We start from the raw sequence: 24,300 nt of genomic DNA, 5'->3' as shown, positions 1-24,300 counted from the left end.
TCAGGACACCAAAAGAGGTAAAGGGGAAATCCTACCTTCTGAAATGCCAAGGGATTCTCCCCTGCTCCCTGTGCACATAAAGAAAAAACACAGACTCTATACAAAAGAAAAAAAAAACAACCAAACAAAAAACCATACATAATCTCTCAGGGCCTGGATCCAGTGAGCTTAGCAGAGCCCTTGGCTATGTGTCAGGGCACTGGAAATACATACTAAGTACCTTTACAAGGAAAGGAAGCCGTGCTTTCGCCAAAAGCTAAGATCTGTGTCCCACGAAAATCCTGGCAGCCGAGGCAGTAGCAGAAACCAAAGCTATAGGAAAGCACTTGTGTGATTTACAGACACATTAGCCACCTAGGGAGCATGACACAGTAAGAAATGACATCTCAGCTCCTACTGCCAACATTCCCCATGATGCTGTTATCATTATCCACATCCTTGATTATCAAGTACCGCGATCGCACAGGGGAAGCCACCTGATGAGCCAGGTATGAAATCACCTCCATGGGACGGTGCAGCTGATGCAAAAAGTCTTGACAAAGGCTGCGTGCAGCAGCTGAGTGCAGGAGGCCTCTCCCAAACCAGCACACAGTGCATCAGGCCACATCTGGCCAGCTGGCCCTGCTGAGGGGGCACGGAGCTGTGACGGACCCTTGCCTATGTCCTGACGTGAACTGAAGTAACTGGAAGAGGAGCAGTGCTGAGCCCACACACAATTGGCAAACTTCCCACAGCAAGGATACTGTCTCCTGTCAATCCACTCCAGCCTTAATCCTCCATGGAAAGAGCCCATGAGCGCCGTGCTAAGAGGCAATCTTTCAAGACAGACGCTAACAATTAACAATAGTGAAGATGAGTGAGGAATGAGGAAGGGACAGACGGAGAACAGATATAACCAGGCTCTGCTCATCGCACTGAGCAACTCTGAGGAGCTGGACAGGAGATACGTAGTCAAGATTTTTAGCCTTGCTCAGCCCTGTGGTAAAGTACTGCACATGAGCATGCATGGGAGAGCAAACCTGTTGCACTCCCAGAGACAGATGGAGGCCAGTGCCAGAGTCAGTCTCACTGCTTGTTCTCTCTAGAAAGGAAAAATATGTGGCCCAGCTATGAAGGTGCTTTGGGCTCAGCAGTATTTCTGTCCCATGCAGGACTGCCACAAACCTGCCGCTGGTCTGAAGATTGTCACCCTGAGTACTTCCCCAGTGTGAAAGGGAAACTAGAGTTTTGACTCGGCTCATTCAGCAGACAATTATTTCAGCAGGAGGTGTCACCCGCACCCCCAGCCACCCCACAATGGTACTTCACCCTGGTTCTATTCCTGCTGCCCACCCAGCAAATCTGGTTCTTTTGATCCCCTCTCAGAAACGTACCAAAGCACAGTCATTCCCTCAGGCTGCAGAACAGAGACACTGTCCAGTCTAATCCTGACATATATTCCTACGAGATCAGATCCATCAGAAATGGACGCAGTACCCACATTACAGTAAGGATAGACTTTCCACAGCCAAACTCTGCTGTGTTGAAATCATCAGCATTTAGAGATGCTGTGGCCAAGGAAGACGCTGGCAAGTAATTTTTTCCCTGACATGAAAGATGCTAGGTGTTAGCAAGGCTTGGATCCAGCACTTCACCTTAGAAAAAATTGAGACAAACCATAAGAGCCTCAGGGGAAAAGATCATTTGAGCCTGGCTGTTCCTTTCTCCCTGGCACAACTTTATGGCGCGTATCACAACATCCTCCCTACATATTTGCTGCTGCCCTTTCATCTCTTATGCAGGCCTGGGCTGAGGAGCTGAAGTATTTGTCTCACAGAGCTAAGGGGAAAAGCAAGAAGTGCCCTCAGTAGCTGAGAAATCATCACAACCTCATGTGCCTGAAAAACAAAGCTTATGACACAAATGCCCTACCATGGAAAGGGTGCATATTGTGTAAGCTACCTTTACTAAAACCCCCAGCAGAAGAAATGGGATATTTTTATGTCTGTATGCTTAAAGGAACACTGTAAAATGAAAATCTGAAATCAGTAATGAAAGTAGTGTGGGGCCCAAAGGAAGCAAATGAGGCCCCTTCGGAGGGGCCAGGATTTCATCCTGTGTTTAAAACCCCACAGTGGCATATCTGTACTTATTTTAATGACCCACCAAATCCTTTTAGTCCTCTACATCCCTCCATGAAAGCCTAATAATGAAAAATTATCTGCTAAAACTTGGCTTTTCCTGAAAAATAGTATCTGGACAGATCTCCAAAGACATATATTTGTGAACACAGTGAATTTGGCCTGCAATGTTTTGTTTTCAGATATCATTGCATTTCACATTTTCACAGCTTCCTTGGAACAACATTTGATACAGAAAAAGTGTAAGCAATACTCACAGACAAAAGAATAGCCAACCCTCTGAAACCACAGGGCCTCTCCATTTGTATTGCTTTTGTAACAAATATAGCCCGAGCCACAGAATTCCAAGTAAGAGATCCTCAGGCAACTTAAAAATTCAAGCTAACCATTGCCATGCAACATTAAATGCATTCATTTCTATGAGCATCAAATTCCAGCTATTAATGGATCAGTCATCCTCTGCAGCTTCCCATTTACATATCCAGCCTGCAAGCTGCTGGGCGGCCAGCGGACACGAAATACATGAATACATTAAAACTGAAAAAGGAAACTAACATCCATCATAATTCAACTTAATGATCACATTCTCTTTACAAGCAGCAGCAGAGTCCACGGCTGACAACCACGCATCCCGCAAAGGCACCCCAGATGCAGTGGAGCACTGAACTCTCTACTTAAAGGTTGTGACTATACCACCGTGTTCACAACTGAATCACATTCAGGCCCTGGGCAAAGAGGGAATTCCTTGGAGGTACATTTTCACCAAGTCGCTAAGACCAGTCCTATTGTACTAAATTCAAAGACCTGATCCTCACTATGGAAGGCAGTTTATGTGAATGTACGTTAAAACCCTGGAACAATTTCTCAGCCCTTTTGCCAAGCCAGGCAGTAATACTAACTTTAATGTAACAGCACTTTTGATCGTGTAACAGCTAGAATGGTGCTGGTACATCTATTATTCCTCCTGGAACAGAGCCGTGCTGATATCACACCTACAATTCACTCTTTTTGTGCACAGATATCTAGAAACAGATGTAAGGGAGAGCTTCTCAGCAGCATATGTACCCCTTCTGTATCTCAGGGAGGTGAATGACTCTCCAGTGACCAATCCAGTGCCAATTACAGCTACAGCAAGAAGAAAATCTTCTATTTTAAGCTTGTTGAAGAGGTAACTGGGTGCTGCAAGCAGAAGGAAAGTCTTCTATAAACTGGTTCTCCTTTTTCTCAACTGGGCACCATGCAGGTAGACAGCAGCTTGAGGAAAGAGGGGCAATCCCACGATGAAACGGATTCCATTCATTTTTTAGGTCTATAGCAGCCTCTCCACCACTGTAACAGGATATGATCACTGTGCTCTTTATTCCATGTTCCCAACTGCGAAACTAAATGAACAGATAATGGAGAACAAGCTTTGAAGCCCTTGAAGAGGAAGAGCTATTGCACTGCTGAATGAGGCCAGTTCCCTACAGCCCACAGCCACTGCAGTGATACAAGAAAAACCCCAAGGTGCAGAAAAATCGGGCCCTGAAGGAAACTAAAAAGCTCTTAGAAAAGATGAAAGAAACTGAACATGGAAAGTTAATACTGCTTTGAACATTTACTGAGCAAAAATCCTTCTGAAAAGTGACAGAACTGCAGTTAGCAGTCAGGGGGTTCTGGTCTGGCATCCAGGCTGTTATGCAAGACCCACACCTCCCAAAAGATCAGGCTGTAGGGTTTACTCAGACACATCTCACAGGCATCAGCTACAGCAGTTTTTCAGAAATGAAGAGCAGGAGCTCTTAGTTGACCAGTGGAGAAGCAGCAAGCACCGCTTGTTTATTCACAGGTCTTGCTACTCCAACTTGTTGCTTGCATCAGATGTCACAGTGATAAGTACCTGTTCAAGAAAAAAAACAGTAACAACAGCAAAACCATCCCCCCTACAGCTAATCTAATTAAGACTCTGGATAAAGTTGTAGAGGTCAATCAGATCTGAGCCACTGGGTCTCTCTCTGCTGCTGCTTAGTGACATATCTGGCGAGCAACACCGGTGAGACGAAGGCCAGGGAGAAACTCCACAGATCTGTCTATCGCCAGGAGTCGTGTGCCGCTCCTCTGCTGCATCAGGCAGAAGAGAGCAGCACCCTGCAGGGCAGGACTGCGGGTCCCTTCATACCACAGGACCACACTGGGCTTTGTTAGACTCCTCTGTTAAATTGTTCCTCCTTCTTGGTAAATTGTTCAATCCAAGGACAGTGCTTGATGCTGTTTTTCAGTTTTATCGAAGGAAGTAAGATCCATAAGCCCCAAAATGAGAACTTTTGCCCTTCCTGTTGGAAGTTTTATCCTTCCTTTAAGGACAAGAAGTTTTATAGCAATCAGCCATGAAATTTGTCAGGAGAAAAACTACATTTTATAGTTTAGACTTGAAACATAGAACATTTCAGATTAAAAATAGCTCCGTTTTTCACTGTCTGCCAGATCTGGGAGGAAGGTGAAAATCCACAGGGACTTGATCCAATGCGTGAAAAGGCAGAATTCTATAGCAGTGAGTATGCAGACACTTATTTTAGGTCAAATAATAGCTCTGCAATAATATGCAGCTTAGCAGAGAAAACCAAAGTTCAGGATAGACCCTTACTAGCTGGTAGTCTGGTACTGAGTCCTCCGACAATTCAAGCACATCCATCAGAAAGAGAGGGGTCAAAAATTATAGATAAATACATAAATGTTTTTTAAAAAGCTAATCACATCACCGTTTTTCTGCCTTTGAGATAGTTTCTCTTTCCAATTCCAAATACCCGCTCCTGTATCAGCAATCATGACAAGTATCCTACCAAGATAGGAGACTCTGTCTGTGTGACCAAGGTGTGGACACAGACCTGACCGTGACAAAACCTGCCCCCCCCCAGCAGGTAACTCCAGATCAGGCTCCCTCATTCCACAGCCATGTAGCGGGGCAGCAAAGGGTCCTGGTACAATATTCAACCTTCCTCCTCTCCCTTCTCAAGAGGGGCAGGGGACGGGCCACGCACTGCCTGCAGCTTTCTGAGGGACTGGAGCTCAAGCCTGTGCAACTCAAACATAGCAAACATTTGCACAGTTGCTGCAGAGCACCCTCTGTTCTGCAAAAGGGCCAGCTCTGCTCTTTAGGGTGATGAGTTATCAATCAGATAAAAACAGCAAACCAGCGTCATGTGTGCCAGTGAGCAAAGGCTCTATGCAAAGCTCTGCCACCTGCTAAACTGAGTGACCTTAGCAAAGCAGAACAAGAATCAGCGGACACAGCCTTGACTCTAAGAATACAGGCAGTTGGCCAGCCAGTATTAAGGGCTACTGAGAAATGCAGGAGCAATGGGACGGGAAGGGTTACTTTAGTAATTTGATTAAGCAGGAAGAACGGCCAGTCACTCCCGCCCTCCAAGCCGGTGTAGGATGTCAGAGGCTGGATCATCTGTGCAGTGTCGGTAAGTGTCTTGTCATTGGCAATGAACACAACACCAGGGCGCTCAGAGACATCCCTCCTCTGATGTCACCATCACAGCCGGCACACGCAGAGCATGCTCACCGCAGGAGGCAGGTCCTGAGCAGGGCTGACTCGCTAATATCAGAAAAACACCTCGGTGTTCCACCGGGAAAGAGCTCATTCAGCGGCCAGTGACCTCGGAAGGACTACAGCATTTCATTGAAGGAACTTCTTCAGCTGAGGTTGGGTGTGTGTAATTCAGGCTGGTTTAGTCTACAAGAAACCATCCAATGCAGCTTTATGTCAAACCTTCACCCACACACCAGCTACATAATTAATAAGGATGAAAGAGAACATTATCCCAAGCTGGTATTCAGATCCTCAGTGATCAGTAAAGCCTGTTGTATTCTTTTTGGCCTCAGAAGTCAGCAAAAGGAACACACTTCACACATCATACTGCGTGCTTGGTCATTAAATACAGGCTTAGAAGCTCATAAAGTCACTGTTGCTTGCAAGTGTGGAGTAATTTTTTGCATGAACTAGTTTGTTTTGCACCAGGCCCAAAAGTTAATTAGTTTTCACAGTTTTATTACTCTACATGGTCAAATAACAGCCTGGAGCTTCCAGTCAGCTGGAGCCGCATAAGGTCCAGAAAATTCTCGCTGTGCTTTCCAGGACTGTTTACTAGGGCCATAAATCATCACTTTTTATAATATTGATCCTTCCTCCGCCAAGAGGCAAGCATGGCTACGTCTCATTGGCTGTAGGCTGTCGTCAACAAGCACTTCTGCTACAATTGTACATCACAAAAAAGTGTGTTACACAAAGCAGGGTCTCCATCATCTCTGGTACCCAATTGTGAAGGATTTCAGAGGCAAACAGATGCTTCTGCAGGGAACACTGCCCTGAAGAAGTGCATGAGACCAGAGGTTTGATAAGAGTCACAAGCAGTTTTGCCTTCAGCAGCCTCATTCATTTTTTCCTCAGGCAACTCAGGAAACTCCAGGGTACAGGCTACTTACTGAGTACATCAGGTACCAAAGAGCACAAAGAACAGTTCCAAGGGGCAAGATTGATCTTGCTTGTTTAACATTTTCGTACATCGTTACTCTTCTCACCAGCAGCACAGGGTCACTGCAGACAGCTGTTTCTAAGCAACAGGAACATGTACTAAGAATACATACATTCTGTGTGTCTTGCTCGTGCTGGGAGTTTAGTTGAAACTTTAGCTTAGTTTTAGTAGAAAGAATTCCAGGTCCAGGTAAGACTTCTGTGCCTTCTCTTCATGATTCTCTAGCACAGAGAACAACCCCATGCTACATGCACTGATAATTAGTCGCTGCTAATTAAGGTCACTTCCAGAGAATCTACAATTCTTTACTGCCTTGTGCTTTTTAAAGAAAGAAGAGAAGTTCCTACTGGGAAGTTCTGGGTTGGTCCCAGAGCAGCTGATGAGAGCACAACAGCAGCCCTTGCACAAGACGCCCAACATAACGCTAGGACAGCCCAAACCAGAAGTGAATCTCCAGGTTCCTCTGCTCCAACACAGCATCTGAAAGAAATGCTTTACAGGCTTACAACAAGTTGGATGGTCAGATCTCATGAAGTCCTTTGGATGGTCTTTTCCCCATGCAACAGAAAGTAAAGGCAAACTTTTCCAGTGGAAATGACTGTTGGAGAAGTACAGTTAGCCAGCTGGAATCTGTCCAGGGCAGAGAAGATGATGACTGGTCTCAAAACCAAGTATCGGGACAAATGTGATCACAAACATTCAGGACTTTGACCACACATTTCACCAAGTTGTATCGTCTCTGGTGACAGAATACCCCCAGCATCACCACAAGCAGCTGAATCAAGGGAATGACAGCACTCAGGAGATTATGAGAGGAGAGGGAAAGAAGTGACTGTCCTAAGTGCTACAGCTTGAAGAGGCAAACACTGCAAGGTTTGAATCACATAAAAATCCAGAGCATTCTGAGGTGAGCTTTCCTTAGCTGTCTGTATGTACAACAGTGCAGGAAAAAAGCCCACTACCTGAACCCCATCAACTTTGTCTCACGCTGTGTTAGTACCAAGTTGATTTCAGACCAACACATTGTACAATGCCTACTGAGGAGGCAGAAAGAGATCACAGCTTCCTTGGCTGCTGTCAAACTCAAACACACCCACTGCTGCATTTAATTTGCAAATGTGCCCCAGTACATTTGCACTGATGGCAAATAACTGAAGACAAGAGGAACGTCATGCTTCCTACCACAGAGGAGAAACACTTGCTTTCCAGGTGTGGTGAAAAGTAACTTCAAAAGCCCTTTAAATGTTACAGACATAAGTGATGATGGTGTAGAAAAGCACCTCCAAACTGCTTACACTTGCTAAGCAGCTGGTTTGTTCCTCTGGAGACACGATGATCTCTTCCCCTTTTCAGTCGTAACAGAGCACACAGCCACAGAGCACAATGCACCAGCGGATTTGCAGAACAGCATCAATCTGCTCTGTTTACGGCTTCTTTCCTCCTTTCTTTTTAAACATGCAGGCTTAAATGTTCTTATTGCTTCAGTGACTTTCTATGTGCAAAACAGGATTTGAGAACAATAAATTAGCAAGGATCTATGTGCCTAAAAACCATCCCGCACATTCAGCTGAACTGGCAGAGCGCACGCTACCAAGGGCTCTCACTGCAGCTGGGATCAGGAGGCAGCAGAGACAGCCTGAACGCAGCTTGCCATCCCGCTTGGACTCTGCGCTCTAATGTGCAGGTTTCCAGGCAGCTCAACCACGGAAGGTACACAAATGTGTAATGAGTAGGAAGCCTCCTGAGGCGTTTACAAATCTAGAGACATCAAGCTGCCAGTAACTCACGAGCTGTGTAAGACTGACTCAGCCTCCATGTGCTTTTCAGTGTGTTTGTTATGAATCCTTGAAACATTTCAGGAGATGCCTCCTTCCAGCAGCACAAGCTTAACAGTGCTGTGTTTGCTACACTGCTGATGTCTGGTTCCTGTTGATGGCTTCTACTCCCAACTTTTTGCAGGAGGCAAAGCAAACAGTCTGTGCACAGGCTGGTGGGATTGGAGAGAGGAGTATCCAAATAGCCGGGGAAAGGGGGAATGGGGTAACGGGTCACAAACCTTTCACACTTCAGAGAAGGTATAAATACAATCGCAGAGACCCATGCCCTGGGTCTGGCTGGTGTTTGGTTTACAGAGGTATTAGAAGATTAAGGAGGAAATTGGAGACTTTTTGCTCTTCATCCTGCAAGAAGCAGGAAGATCATTAGTGACCTCCAGGTAGCTTTTTCATGCTGAGCCATCACTCCAGGGTATCGTGGCTAAAAGCCAAATCTGGGTATAAGCCTTGAAGTGCTGGGAGACTGCCATCCACTGTAACAGCACCGGGGACAGATACAGGCTAATCCAGGCATGGTAAAAGACATTACCCTGCAGAAGGAATAATCTCTCAGGTATCTATTTGTTGCTTGATGCCTCAGTTTCTCCCCTTGACTAAAGGAAGGATAAATTCCCCTCCCCTCTTTCCTGGGGGCTGCTGTGTTCCAAAAAGCCTCTGGCAGAAGGCAAAGGACTGATAATCCAGACAGAATCAGCAAACCAATCTTCTTCAGCAAAAACAGATCCTGTCTTACCAACCCATTCTTCCCTTCAAGTCTGTCCCCAGGGCAATGAATTTGAAGGGACTCTGTTTTTTTTTTCCCCACCCCACAACCCAAAGTAGAGGAGTCAAAGGGTAATGCTGCACAACAAAGGTCAGCCCAGTTTGGGGAGGGAGGAGAAAGGGAAGCATTGTGACCACAGCCAGCAGCTCCCTTCCACCACAACCACCACTTGAGAAATGTAAAGTGATGGCGTTGCTCAGGAAAAAAGAGCCCTGCCTAAATCCCAGGGCTTTATCATTCACAAAAGCCCAGCCCCTCGAGTCATTAATCGTGTGCTCCATGGCAGTGTGCCTCAAAGAGCAGCAGATGACACAAGCCCAGCTGCCATTGCCGCCCCTCCTCAAGGTAGCGGGGCAGAGGCAGGTGCACTCCCAGTGCCCTCTGCTCGAGACTAATCTATTCTCCCTCCTTGTCCTCTGCCTTTCATCTCCTGCAGCAGCCCAAGCTGACAACTGTAAATGAGATTAGACTTGAAGGCGTGGGGCAGATGCAGAATCCCCTCTGTGCATTGCCAAGAGACCCTTGTAGATTTTAAAGTGTCTTTCCCCTTTACAATGCACAGCTTGGTGGAAGGGGAGAAGGGGGCTATTTCTTGTCACGCTCACAGAAGTGTCTAATATAGCAGACAAGGCAGACCCTGGTTTTAGGGCTGGATGCTAATCTGCTACCACCAGGGACAGTTTCCCCACCAGCACATCCAATTCTCTAGTTCACATTAGGAGATGAAGTAACAAGTCTATGGCTATTTCCTGATTCCAGTTCCTGCAACCTCCTCTTCGCAGCATCGCTCCACTTCAATGCAGACATATGTCTTGACAAACTTGATCTAAAATGGCAGTGATAGCCCAAATATCAGGCAAGGACTTGAAGGTCACATACAACCTTGTGCTCAATCCCTGCCTATACTACTGCTCTCACTGCCATTGTTTCCTATTCCTCATTTTGCAGTTTCTGCTCCTCCTGCTCCCAGTGACCCATGCAAACCAGAGGTAAAACACAGGCAATTTGTCAGAGAAAGTGGGAAAATCTCCAGGCACAAACCACTGTCAAGAGTTCAGAGAGACCTGCCTGGCAGGGTTTTTTAGCCACAGCCGGCAGGCGTCCGCCAGCAGCAACGGTCAGGAAAACTTTTCAAAGCCAAGTGTGATGTTTAGTTCAACAGTACCCCAGTAAACAAGCTGGAATTTCTTTTACAGTGTGGGAAATAGCTCAACCTGTCTGTGTTAAAGGCTATCCAGAGAAAATGGACACAGTTAACATAAAACATCATTGAGTTCAGAATAATTCCCTTTCTCAGCTACCACCAACCATGGCCATAGCTGGCCTGATTGTATGGGTTGTTTTGCAATTTCAATCATGCAGGAACCAGCCCTGGATTTAAGAATGCTGCAAAGTCAGTATTTTTTAACATTTTATGAGACCATGGCAGAGCAGGTTCAGCTGCACCCACTGCTGGTAGTGTCAGCAAGTAAACCCTTGCTGGCAAGTGCATGTCTGGTCCAGGATATCTACAGCCTTTTTTCTGAGCTCAAGTTTTCCATTAGCTGCCTACACAGACCTTGGCATCTCTCTGCATTCCCCATAAACTCTGTTCATCTGTTACCATCACACCCACATACAAGTCTCAGGAAGGAATTCAGGATTTCTGAAGCAGCTGCAACAAAAACACAGCCTGGATTGACAAGCAATAGGATCAAGGTGCTGAGCTAGTAAGGGGGGGTCTTTTTGGGGAGTTTTATGTGTGTCTATTTAAAACAAGTTTGTTGTCATGACTACAAACCAGGGTACGGGTGAGAAGAAGTGAGAACTCTGAGATGAGGGCTGATAATGTTAATTCACCCTTGAAATCTCAACAGCTATGGAGATGGGGAAACAGGGATGAGAGGAGCTTTTGGCATCTAACAAAGCTAAAAGCCACCTTCAGAAGGCAGGTCTGTCAACGAACATCATCCTCCTAGACAGCCTCTTTCACCAGCACAGCCAAGGGCTGGATAATACCAATTAGCTGCAGTCATCATTAAAGCAGGGGCACTGGGGACATGGAGGCAAAGAAGGGCACCCAAGGCCCTAGAAAGGACAAAGCAAAGCAGGAACAGCCCCTCCAGAGACTCATCTGCAGACTCACTGTCTGACCATCAGACAACTTGGGTTCAACAAGGACAGGGAGATGTTCTCATGTCTGCGTGCAAGGCAATTAATGAGGGATCTTACTAGCACAGTGAAGTGTGCAACTCTCAGAACCTACTCCTGGGATTGTCGCATTTTTAACTTTACCAGAAGATTAACAAAAAAAACCCTTTCTTTTGGCCAGTGAAGAACAAATGAAGAAAACCCCAAGTGATTGCAGAGGGCTGGAAAAAGGCAATGCCTCGCTCTGCTCAGAGCTTGGATTCCACATGGAGAGCATGGAGTGTTCAGTGGCGGCGCAGGCTCTGCAGAAGGCAGCAGATGCAGAGCTAATGTGTGTGTGGGTGGAGGGTGTTTATGAGCACAATAAATAAATGTATGAATCCCTATAAAAGTGCCCATATAAAAGTGAGTTAGAGCTGCCCAAGGGCCAGGGTCTCGTAATAAAAACCGCATCTCGTAAGCGCAGTATGAAGCAGCAGCTGTACTGTAGCTGCAGCACTGAACAGCCACGTGTCTGCCAGCTCCCAAAGTCTTGGGTGAAGTGCTGACCACACTAAATGCAGGAGGAATCTTGGTGCTCACTTCAGTGTACTCCGGATTTTGCCCTGGGAAGGGTTTCTTCGGTCCTCAAAGCCTACCAAGCAGATCTGGATCTGATTTTTTGCCAAATTTCAGTTCTTTTACTTCTTAAAAATAAGCGATCTGCAACTGGCTGGAGATACTGGCTTGAGTCACTGACAGTTCTCTGTGTGAATGATTAGAGCTGGACCAAATAAAATTAAAAAATTCCTCCGGAAAGCATTGTCTGTCACTCCTTTCCCTCAAAATAAACAAGGAAAAAAGCACTGCTTTATAGCTGAGCAGCAATTTTCATCAGAAGTTTTGAATTTTTAATTTAAGATGTTGGGGAAGTCATAAAAAAACCAAACCCTTTAATTTTGTATGCCTAAATAGAAACCCGCTTCTTTGTCAGTAAACCTAAACAAAAGTATTTTTAAAATTATCTCCCCACAGGAAAGAAAAAAAATAAAAAGACATTAATAATAATTTATTTTCCTCCCCAAAGGCAAGGGGGGGAAGTGCTGACCCCTCCCTACCCTGTTTGCTGCCATAGTCCATCACTGCAGAAACAAGAGACTTGCAGACTCCCAGTCTGTGAATTCCCAACTGCTCCAACACTTTCTCCAGAGCCTCCTCTTGCTGTGCTGCTCTCCTGGGACACTGAGCACATAGACCCACGTGTCTCGGCTGAGAGGGTGGCTACCAAACTGCAGTCGCAGCCCATATGCCACAGAGGCACAGGGGACATGAATCTTTGGCCACCCATTTCTACTCTAAGTACCCACGAGGCCAGGTTGTATCTCCCAGGGAGAGCTGCAACTGTTCTGAGCTTAAACACACAGGTCTTCTCTAGTTATTAAGACTGTCCTCATGTTTCACATGGTTGCCAATCAGAGCTACATAAAACGCTCCCTTCTCCTACCAGCACAGAGCCGCTGGGAATAGCAACCTTGTTCCATGACAAACAGCATCTTGCAATTCACTGCAGGGCTAATTGCATCGCATGGCTGATATAACGTTTGAGGAAGACGTCAGCTCCTCGGCTTCGCCCACAGGCAACAAGGACGTTATTGATTTATTCAGGACTTACAACTAGTTGTCACAGGTCACATTCTTTTTGATAACAAAGCCCTACAGACAACGCTTAAATTTCAGCTGCAGCCCTAATTGAAACATAGCTAATTATTGAAGGTCTGCTTTTACAGTCCATTCCCTTGTTACTGGGGTAATGTTCTGTAAATCCAACAGTCAAATCCTCCCCTCCCTTAAAAAGAAAAAAAGAAGGAAAAAAACACCATCTACTATTCAAGCGAGTCCAGTGGGAAATTACAGATTCCTCTCATTGAGCCCAAGGTAGCTACCAGCCAAGAGTCCCATCCCACAAGGACTCAATGACTTCAAAGGATGCTTGTAGAATCAGGCACCAAATTAAGGCCAACATTTGAGACAGGAGAGAATTCAAAGTAGCCGAAACCAACATTCAGCCCAGATCACAAAAAATTTAATTTGCACCCACCTTTTGAGAGGCAGCATACCCTACGAGCCACAGCAAATGCAAGTACACCACACAATTTAGGTACAATTACAACAATTTCCAACAATTACAGTAATCTAATTCCCAACTGCCAGCTTGTTTGACTGTACAACAACAAATGTACTGCGGCCCAGACACACGGATTGGCACTCAGTCATGGCTAAGCAGGTATAAAGGAACACTCATCAGAACAGGTAGCCTGTTAGTAGCTGAATGATAACAGGACCTCCAGGGTACCAAGGACATCTTTTCACAGAGACTGCACCACAGCTTTTGGCTTTGCAGTTCAGCCAAAAGCAGAAACAAGATTATCGCCTCATAAAGCAGGGACGAAATCCCATCTGAACTTTAGAATTGCCAGGACGATGCCAGCAGCCCAGTAAGCTCCCTTACAGAAGGTGACATTTACACGCACACACAGCAACACCAAAGTTTATGACATCAAGAGACTGCTAGAGTTCAGAAGCAAGTCAACCCTAGGAAAATCCTTCAGTTTATAGCTGCATCACATTTCAACCTGGCAGATGGAAGGAATACCACAAAGCAAACATGTCAGTTAAAGCAGCTAAAAGCATAATTTACAAACTAGAATCCACAACCCAAATTCTCAGTAGCTATAACTCAGAGCTCTGCAGAGCTGTGTTGACTTCAGCCAGCTACAGGTCTGACCAAGGCATTTACCTGATAAAACCACAGTCCTTGGTACAGAAGCAGATACTTTGCTCATTCTGTGCAAGTTTAAATCAGCAGGTCCTCTCTGGGAGGATGTAACCCTGCAGAAGTCAGTTGAGCAGCTGAGGAGCCATTTCAAAGAATACAGCACTGGTTTTACAGGTCCTAGTTCACCTGTCTCACAGAGCAGAAGATCTTTTAATCCACAAAGCAAGGACAGTGCAACTGGCAGTAAACAGAGCACCTGCTGCAGCACCTCGGCTCAGCCCCTGTGCTGGGAGGGATGGCCAGGCTGGGCCCACTTCTGTCCCTGGCTGCTCTGAAGAGGAATTGAGAGAAAGGCCCAAAGCAGTAGGGACAATTGTGACTTGCATGCCAGCATCCTGCAAACTGGGAGCACAGAGCACATTAGTCCTAGGCTGTATTTTAAATGAAAGAAAAAGCATAGTACAGAGGAAATTAATTGGAGGTTAGACTCTTTGCTCACAAGACAGAGACAATCTATCAGTTGTTCACATACCTGATCAAATAGGGCTTTCCAGTGCTGAGAGGCAATGCATAAGGGAAGAAAAAGAAGAAAAAGAAGGTATAAGAGCAACGACATTAACATAGAGTAAACTGTAGAAGTATATTCTAACAGAGAAATAACCAAATGATTTAGTGCCATTTCCAACATCCTTCTTCATCCCAGAATCACCTGCCCTTCCAGGGGAGGAGGAAAGGGGAATCTACCAACCACAGGGAGGACAGTTTTCATTTACAAATCCAAATTAGGACGAATTCAGAACATTCATGTGTTAATTCTGTTTTCTCCCGCTTTGTCTACTTGCAGGCAAGCAAGGAATAAAAGGCTTTTTTACTCACAGGGATCAAGAAAGCTTGGTGTGTATTGAGGGGAGGGAGGAGTTAGCAATGGTTTCTCAGATCACTTTCTGAGGTCTTGTGGCCCAACACTGACCCACAGACCACTGTGTCTGGTTCTCAGAACCTTGTCTGCTGCCTGCTCCCAACCCTGGCAGGGTCCTTGATAACCCATCAGTTCTTCGAGCCTCACATGTCCACATCTGAAAAACAGGTAATTCCTCTTGCACAGGTGGGAGGGTGAAAGGCTAGAGAGAGCCCATTACAAGGATTTGCCCCACAACTTTTGTTCCTGCAGATCTGCCTTAAAAGCCCTGTACAGGAGGAAGCTCCACTTCAACACAGAGACCATGTGAACACAAGTTCTTGTCACTCAGGAACAGAAAAAACAGGCTGGTGAGTGGCTCCAGCTTATTATTTGTAGAAAAACCAATATCAAGTCACCTCCCTGCCCCATGGAGCAGAGGAAATTCCTAATGAAGTGTTTCAGTCTCTCATATCTCCTGGATTTAGGGACCAGCTGAGAAGAGAGCAACTTCCATGGGGCAAGAGTGGGGTAACCGCTGTCTTGGCATCTCCAGAAAAAACCTGCACATTTCCAGCTCTCCTATCTGAAGTGCTGTTCAGCACAACACTTTGTTTCTGCCTCATTCATCTTCCCAGAAACATAAAATGTGAAAAATAACAAATATCAGACTCATAGAAGCAAATCTCCACACTGCTATATGCAGAGCTCTGCTGAGAGTCTTATCTAGTCCTGGAGAAACATTTGCTTTCACATGGTAGGCAGATTTAAAGCAGAATTGACTGAAGAGACAGTGGGATTATCAGGCCACTGAATTCCATTTAATAAGTTGCTGGCTCCCCTGCTCCCCATGTCTCTATCCATTTATAAACTCCCATTTATCATCATAAATCAATCCAGCACTTTGAACAGAACATTCTGGGACTGCCTGAATCCCGGCTTTGTGGAACGCTGCTCCAAGGGCTGCAATGACATCAGAGCTGAGCTGTTATACACTGTCAAGCCTGTGACAGCCAGACCTTCACTACGTAATATTTTTGTGGTTAATAACACATAAAAAACTGACCCTGTGTCAGTGCTTGCTCACCAAACCAGAGAGCTTACATCAAGCTTTCGAATGTAATAATAACAACAACAGAAAATCAACCCCAGTTAGGTCTCAGGGGGCACCCTCCTAGCACAGAGCAGTTTGAATTTTCAGAGATGATGCTCTGTAGCCTGCTTGTTTCAGCAGGAAATCTTGGCGGGGAGAAGGAGAGCATTTACACCGCTTCCTGCTCTTCCGACTTGCAGATGATACATGATACCTCAGGCTTCTGTCATATCATCTATTGCCAGGTCTCGGTAGCTTCCCATAACCAATGCAACTGCGGGCTCTAGCTCTGTTTTGTTGATTGGAGAAAACAAGGTACCAGAGTCAAATAACAATGCAGATCCCAGTGTAAGTAACAGCAAGACACTGCGAGCTGGATCAGACCCACGCTGCCCTACCTCAAGGTCAAACAGCAAGTCAGCAGCAGAACTAGGATGACAATCTAGATTTCACTAAGGAAGGTTCATGGTCTCCCTCCTGTCTCAGAAGCCCAATCCTGCCAGACACTCAGCACCTCAGCATCTCCTGGGAGGATCCCTGGCAGGATTTAATTGCTAATGGCTGCATTTGTGTAGAGGCTGGAGTAACTCCGGGGGACCAATGTGTATCACAACAGGAAATCTTTCTCATAGACCATCCAGACAAGCACAATTTGTCAGGGAAGAAAAGGTCGTAGTCTGAGGCAAGCAAGCACTCGTATTTGGGAACCTGGACGGTGAAACCTCCTGGAGCGCCACCCTTTCCAAGTGAAAGCCACACATGCCCTTAGGTCAGGCACGGGGGCTGTCCGGCAGCGTTATAACCGAGGTCAAACTGCATCACGCGTTTCCTCCTGAGAGTGCGGTGCTCAGGGATACAGCCCGGCGAATGCAGCTCTACCGGGCAACTGCGCTTCCTCAGCTTCCCTCTGGGGGGAAACTCCGACAACAGCCGAATTCTGGAGGATTCAAAAGGAAGGGCTGGGGGATGAGAGGCAGCACTGCCCCTAAGCAACCCCAAGCGGGCTCCTCCAGCAGTGTAATAAAAGTAGACGGAAAAGGGATGTGCCATTGCTGGAGTCTTAATTCACAAGTGTCCCTTTCATACCGGTTCACGACCCAAGACAGAGCACACTTCGGAAGGACATTTAGTATCACTGCTTCATCCTCCCATAGGCAGGAACAGACCTTGCGCTTACCTCTGCAGACTGAGTGCTTTGCACAGCCCTCATCCCAGCAGAGTTTGCTGGGAAGCAGAGCTGTGAGCAAACCTGTGATGCACCAGGAACACAGGATCTGCTCACGTTCACTCCCTCCCAAACAGGTGCACAGCGAGCTCCTGCCTCCGGAGCCAGCAGATGCAGAACGACCGCCTCAGCTCTGCAGGCTTTGCTGCTCAGCGTGGCAGGACCAGGCTCAAACACGCAGAACCACTAGCGTCCTTCTAAGCAGTGGCAGAGACTCGGTGACAAGTTATCCCACCCTCAGGTGCAATCAGAGCTCAGAGGGTGGAGAGAAGCTATCAGCCCTGCCGAGCCGGGCAAAAAACTTCCTCGGCTGTTTGCTTCTCGGGGGCTGGAAGAGGGAACGTGCTCCCGAGAGTGGGAGCATTTCACATCTGTCGCCCCCAGAGGGTCTGGAACTCTGGAAAAGCTCTCTGTCCCCAGGAAGCCCCTCAATCCAAGGCGTCAGTCCCTCTGCAGCTTCTGGAGCTGCCTCTGCCCCGCCAGCCGCAGCCTGCTCGGAGCCATCATCTCCCGGCGGCGCGGCTGCGGGCACCGAGCGGACCGGCAGCATGCCCGGCTGGGGCGGGGAGGAGAAGGGAGCTGCGGCTCCGGGGAGACACGGCCCGGCGGCTGCCGGAGCCCGCAGTGAGGGGCGCGCAGAGCGGCGGGGACGGCGGCTTTCCCTCGCCCCAGAGGGTCACCAGCCCCATTCCTCCCCCCAGCCCGGACTTTATCTATAAATAGCTTGAGCTGATTAACCCGGCCCGGGGGAAAGGGAGGAACACACGGAGCAAAGGAAACTTACATCCTCTGCGGCCATAGGTAGGACATCCTCGGAGTCCAGCACCTCGATTTCTTCCGCCTCTGAGCTGGCAGCCACAGCAGGGGAAGAGCTGGCGTGAGGCTCCGGCAGCCTGTCTCCCATGCTTGGAAACGGTCCCCCTCCAGCCCCCGCCCCCCCCCCCCCCCCTTTCTCCCCAGATCCTTAAAGAAATTAAACCTAGCTGCTGCTTGGCAAACTTTCAAGCGCAGCCGAGCCTGCCTTCATGACTCCCGCAGCCGGGAGGGGAGGGAATCCTCCATCCAGGGAACATCCAATTAGCGCGGGCAGCGCTGGCGGGCGGCATCCCGGCGGCCGGCTCCGGCCGGGGCAGGTGACCCCTCCCCGGCCCGGCCAGCTCCCTCCTCCCGCCCCCGCAGCCCCCAGCCCGGGGCACGGCCGGCGCCTCCCCCGAGCCATGCCGGCCAGGGAGGGGGGCGGCCTGCCCTGCCCTGCCCTCCCCTCCCCTTCCCGGTGCGGGGGAGCTGCACGTCCTCGGAGCCTCTGGGAGGCAGAGCCCGGAGCTGCAGCACGACCGAGGATGCGGGCTGGGCGGTGACGGGGGAAGGGTGGGAGCCCCGGGTCGCCCCTGCCCGGGCACCTCCTCCCCCCGGAGCGACCCGCTGAGCTGCGGTCGGTAGCGGGCAGCCCCTGGGGCAGGTCTCAGCTCGTTCTTTCTGCCCTCACCGAGCCCGCCCGCAGGTACCGGCCGTCGGGGTCCCGCCGCTCTCGGTCTCGCTGAGCAAGTGTGGGCAGGTGGCAAGGCGTCCCGGGGGATTTGGACTTTCTTAAGCCAACTTCTCCGTCCTGGAGAGTCTCACAATTCAGGGCCGGTGTGAGGTTTTAAATTCTTTACCATAATTATTTGTTCCTATATGTCAAGATGGGTATCTTAACCATCTGGAGCATGGATTAGGAACTTGAGGAATGCCTTGACTGAAGGCAAAAATCCAACAGTTTTAGCTTCTTCCAATCAAGTACAGAAATAGCAGGTTGGCAAGGGGGAAGGGCAGGCAGAGCCAAACTGATCCACACGGTGCCACTGTCTCTGCTTCAGCAACAGTCAGAGCCAGACAGAGCCCAGAGTCAGAGCAGAGACGGGCCAGTGCCATGGGCCACGTCTTCTTAATCCAAGAGCTCCAGTACCAGATCAGACAAACCTCAGCCACAAGGACAGAGCCAAAGTAGAAGTCCCCCTTTTCCCCTACAAATTTGTTTTAGGAAAACAACCAACCAGAAAAGGCCAAATAAAACCAGACAGAATACCTCTGGAACAGGAATGGGATCTTCCATCCATCAGTAGCAGAGCATACACCACACTCTCATCCACAGCTGTCATGAACACCATACTGCGTATTATTTTTGATCTGGATCAAATTTCTCCCACACAGTGATGGGAAACCACAGAGCCCATGCTCTTAGCCACTGGGTCCTAGCTCCTTAGTTACTAAAAGATTTTTCTGTAGGAAAAGTGCCAAGTTCTTTCCATGTACCCACATGAGCTACAGCCACCAGAGAACAGCAAGCTTCCACATCTCAGAGCCCAGCATGGCTGGCACTAATCTAAGGTCAGGGCTGAGGGTTAAAATATCATCCCACACAGCTGAGCAAGGTCAAGTAAAGGGAATGATCTCTGTCACCTGATCTGATCCCTTGGTAAAACCAGTAGGAGACCTCAGTCCTGCAAATGATCTGTATTTTGGGAACAAATGAAAGAGTTAAGATGATAACCTTATCCTGTAGTACTGCCCAGACGCCCCATCCTGAACAAACACTAGAAAGGAATTATCTTCTTCAAGGAGTGCTACAGTAAAAAACTTCCCTCCGTTGATGGTTCTGAGCCCAGCTGATCACAATCCTAGCCAAAAGATATTTTTTTAAGAAATATCCCTTCTGGTATTTTGAAGATTTTAGCTAAACGTTTAAAGCAAGTGCAAGAAGACAAACCAGGACCTTTGGCCATGAAGAGCAGAACCGTTCTACTTCAGGATTCAGATGGGAAAATTATAACAAAGTAAAAGGTCTTCAGGGCTCTCCAGTGCAACTGATGGACAACAGAGGTTCTCTCCCCTCAATGAGCAAACTGTCATAATCAGCTAAACAGAGCAGACCTTCTTCAGGTTTAAAGGTGATTCCCTGAGCACAACATCCACTTCTTGCTCATCTAGAGCCTGCCCAGCCTGCTCCCCAAAGCGTAAGAACAGGCTACCCAATCCAGCACTTTTGAGAAGCACTAACCCACTTTACTCATACGACACCACTCCTGCCAAAATAGGCACTAAACAGCTATTATAAAAACAATCTCCTTTTGATTAAAAAACTAAATCTCATCAAAACTTCAAAACAGATGGATTAAAAAAATATGCTATGCCAACAGAAAGAAACAGCAATCACTTAAAGATGTCTGTAGGAAGGGAAGCGAGTTTTTAAAGAGAATAAATGAGCTGAATTTCAGGGTAACAGGTTCCACACAGTTGGGGACCGCCGTGTCTAAAGCTCTGTATGGCCTCTGATTCCAGATGCTAGTGGGAAAATACTAACAATGAAATCTAACATTAATGCAATAGACAACAGGGAGAACCCCCAAAACTGTACTTTAACACCAAACTCCCACTGAACTGGAAAACCACTGCAAAATTATAAGCTCATTTTTTTCTTCTCTGAGGAATGTTTTTCACTGGTGGTAATGATAGGTTTTTTTCAGGGAAATATCTCTGCACATTGCACATATGAGCTAGTGCTGTGCTATAATTGTCACAGAAAGGAAATTAACAGTATTCTAATGAGGAGTTTTGTTACAGACAAATTATCATCTTCCAAGTCCGTGAGAGCCTCTTAATTTAGACTGTCATTTCTCCCCACTGCATACCCTGGTGACTCTACCTTGGAAAACAGTAATTGCTACAGAAACTAGGGAACTGTGGGTCACCACAGAGCAGATGCAGCCAGAACACAGAAGGGTTTCAGAAGAAACTTAGAAAGAACTTGAGATGATAAGCCCCAATTCATTTTCACATTCAGTCATGCAGGCAACCTTTTATATTCCTAATACTGCAAACGAAATGTAGATATACATCCTTCCTGCATTGGAAGTGGCTAAAAAGGTCAGCTCATGAATATGCAGTAAAAAGCCCTCAAAGTAGGGACGCAGCCAACATCTGTTCACTAAGCCTCCTGGAGCAAACCAAAACAGTTCGTTCTTGGATCCTTTTCCCACCTAAAGTAGCCCCAAAGGGCTTTTACAAAACTGCCCAGCTCTCACAATTGGAACTAAATGGAGCAACCTACCCAGCCGGCCAGCCCTGGAAGGAAACTTGTGGAGCAAAATGCAGTATTTTGGAGCAGAAGCCAAAAAGAACTTATTCAAACACAACCCTAGCAAGAAGTTTGATACCACATACAAAGTTAGGACTGGATCAGACCAATCAGATTAGCCCCTTCAGACTCATGAAAATGGCAAAAAATTTCTAAGGACCACAGATGGTATGAGATTGGGGTTTAAACTGTGTCCAAAAGGTGACAGTAGCAAAGGGCTCTTTTACTATCAATGATACTTGCTCACTTTTTAGGATCAACATGAATTAGACGATATGTGCTGTCTTTTGGTTTCTCCCTGATTCATGGATATTTTCCCTTCTAAAGAGAAGGAATAGTGGGAAAAAATAAGGTCTAATCTCTTCTCTGATTTCTAACCTGTGTTGAAAGACTGTGCTCTTGACCCTCCCTATTCTCCATGTTGTACTTAGAACTTTGTCAAGTCCAGCACTGAAAACGTAGACTCTAGTCTTTCCACCTGCTGCTCTCTTCTGCCCCAGTAGCTGTTATTAGTTGCAGCTGGTTCTAATTGTCTTTTTTGTTATAGCTGGGGAAATAATGAAATTTGATATTAACACTTTTTGGGGTGATTGTCTTAAGAGGGAGCTCTCCTATCAGGTCAACCATATGGTATTCAAGATGTGTCTCTGCTCCTTTTTAACTGTCACTTGATGGGATCACAGCGCACATTGGTAGGTTCATTCCCAGTCAAAAGAACTGTTTGAATTTGAGACCAATTAGTAACTCAAGGTTAATTTCTGACATAAAATCAAATCGTGCTTACAATGAATCCTGAGCTGACAAGCCTTGAGACAGGAGGTCAAAGCTGAGGGCTGAAGGATGCATCTCCAAGGAAGATGAACCAAGATCCTTGTTGTCTCAGCAACTTTCCACCATGGCTGGGCGGTTCCCACATCAGACTGGACACGAAGAAGGGATGGAGTCTGGTTTTGGAGAATACAATGAAAGAAATTGTCAGGAAACTGACCAGATCAGAGGAAAGAAACAAATCGCTGTTGGGTGTGAGGGAGCAGAGAGCTGACTGGGCTGCTGCTCCTTCTCACCAACCAGCACCCAACAGCCAGAGCTCAGCTTTTGGACTTTCTTCATGTGAAAAGTAGAATACTTTTCCTCGCTGTGCCTATAACCTTCACAGGGTCCCGGAGCTCTTGGCCATGATACAGTGAACATTGTCACTCTGAGGTGAAGCAGCTACAGGGGTTTCCCAGAGAACGCTGGCCCCCCGCCCAGAGCTGCAGGAGTTGGACAACAGGATTTATCTTCCCAGGTTTCAATCTAAGCAAATTCCACTCCCTAAGCCAATAGAGAGGCCCTTTTACAGCAGTACATAGGGATCGATTCTGTCCCTCATGGTCTCGCTGGCAGCCCGGGGGCCCGGACGTTCCTCTCCCCGCCCGAACTGCCTCAGCGCTGCCGCCTCCACAGGCGTTTACCCCAGGGGAGGTCCGGGTAGCCCCCCGCGGCTCTCCCCCGCCAGCCTGCCTGGGCTGGGGGAGCTGAGGGAGCCGTTTCACACGGCAAAGCCGGTGCCCCCAGCGCTGCCCCCAGCGGTGCCCCCAGCGGTGCCCCCAGCGGTGCCCACAGCGGTGCCCACAGCGGCCCCCAGCGGGTCCCTCCGCCCCGGTCCCGCCGCGGAGCCGCTGCCCTGTCAGCCCGGCGGCAGCGCGCCCCCTGCCGGCCGCTCCCCGCGCCGGCCCCTCAGCCCGCGCTCGCGGGTCCCCCCGGCCCGGCGCGACTCCGTGTGCCCGTGGAAACGGGTTTCTTCCGATGTCCCTTGGGGAACGAGTATAAAGAGTGTTTAATTAACGTGAAAATACTCACCAGTTCTACCCACCGATCCCGAAGAACATTGGGCGGGTGATGTGCAGCAGGTCTGGAGCAGCACACCATGTAGCGCGTCATTAACACCGAACTCAAGAGATTTCTATGACGGGGTACATACGGATGGTGAGTGGGAATCATTACAGAAACAGTCCAGGCAGCACTGTAGGGCCATCAGTCTCCCAAAAGGCCCTTTAGCATCAGTACATGGGCAGTCTGAGATAAATTTGTGACTAATGAAGTCCTGGAATATCCTTTCTGAAAGTGTGTGGGGAGAGTGGGAGATTAATCGGCTAGATTAAGATCTACTAAATTAGAATTTCTGATTAAGAAAACAAAGGAAAAAGTCTCAAGGCATGTGCACATGTAGTCGTCCCTGCTTGCTTCGATGTTAAAAGGTCAACAGGCCCAGAGGAGCAGTCAGAGGTCCCTGCAGATTTACACTATCACCATGTTCTTCCTTCTGATTTCTCCTCACAATCTGGTCTCCCTCTACCAAGGCAGGTATGTTGTACCTAAATAGAAGAAAAAACAACCACAAAACAAGTGGTCTCTGAGCTCTGGAGAACACATCCTGCACTTTCCAGTTGCCACGTGCCGCTGCTGCACGGCACCACGAGCCCATGAGAAGTAAAAATTCAGGGTAGGGAAACATTCGCTCGCCCAGGTCATCCGTTCAAAAGCACTGATGGGTTTATTTTCCGCATCGTGGAAGTCAGGAGACATGTCACAGAAAAAGAGCAGGAGATACTGTTCATCTCCCTGACAAACGTTCTGGTGGAGCTGGAACAGGCTGACAACAGGGACCTTGTTCCATCTTACAGGAAGGTTAATGTGGAGGAATCTAATTTCTGTGGTCTCCAGTTACCTGGCAGGAGGAGGATGCAGAGGTGATCTCTAATGATCAGTTTCCCAGGGAAAATGATAAGATTTTATATAACAGCGCACACACCTCCCCCAAAAAAAAGTATTAGCCCTGTTTTCTTAAAAAAATATTAGTAACTT

The 24,300-nt window shown here is 47.6% G+C and overlaps 1 protein-coding gene across 4 annotated transcripts in view; it reads right to left on the bottom strand.

Moving 5' to 3' along the window:
* Nucleotides 1-18,636, bottom strand: part of RHBDL3 (rhomboid like 3) — a 53,710-nt gene extending 35,074 nt beyond the window's left edge. The window contains exons 1-2 of one of the 4 annotated variants that reach the window (XM_065034158.1): nt 18,124-18,636; nt 14,656-14,679 (exon numbers count right to left, since the gene is read on the bottom strand). In XM_065034158.1, coding sequence (XP_064890230.1) covers nt 14,656-14,679; nt 18,124-18,243 — 144 coding nt within the window. In that variant the 5' untranslated portion in view covers nt 18,244-18,636. The remainder of the gene's footprint in view (nt 1-14,655; nt 14,680-18,123) is intronic. The other 3 variants (XM_065034161.1, XM_065034162.1, XM_065034159.1) reach the window with 3 other exon arrangements.
* Nucleotides 18,637-24,300: the final 5,664 nt, after the last annotated feature.

This window comes from Columba livia, chromosome 18, assembly GCF_036013475.1.
Source record: "Columba livia isolate bColLiv1 breed racing homer chromosome 18, bColLiv1.pat.W.v2, whole genome shotgun sequence".
Taxonomy (NCBI): domain Eukaryota; kingdom Metazoa; phylum Chordata; class Aves; order Columbiformes; family Columbidae; genus Columba; species Columba livia.
Note: the sequence above shows the minus strand (reverse complement) of the source record. Positions and strands in the feature narration are given on the sequence as shown.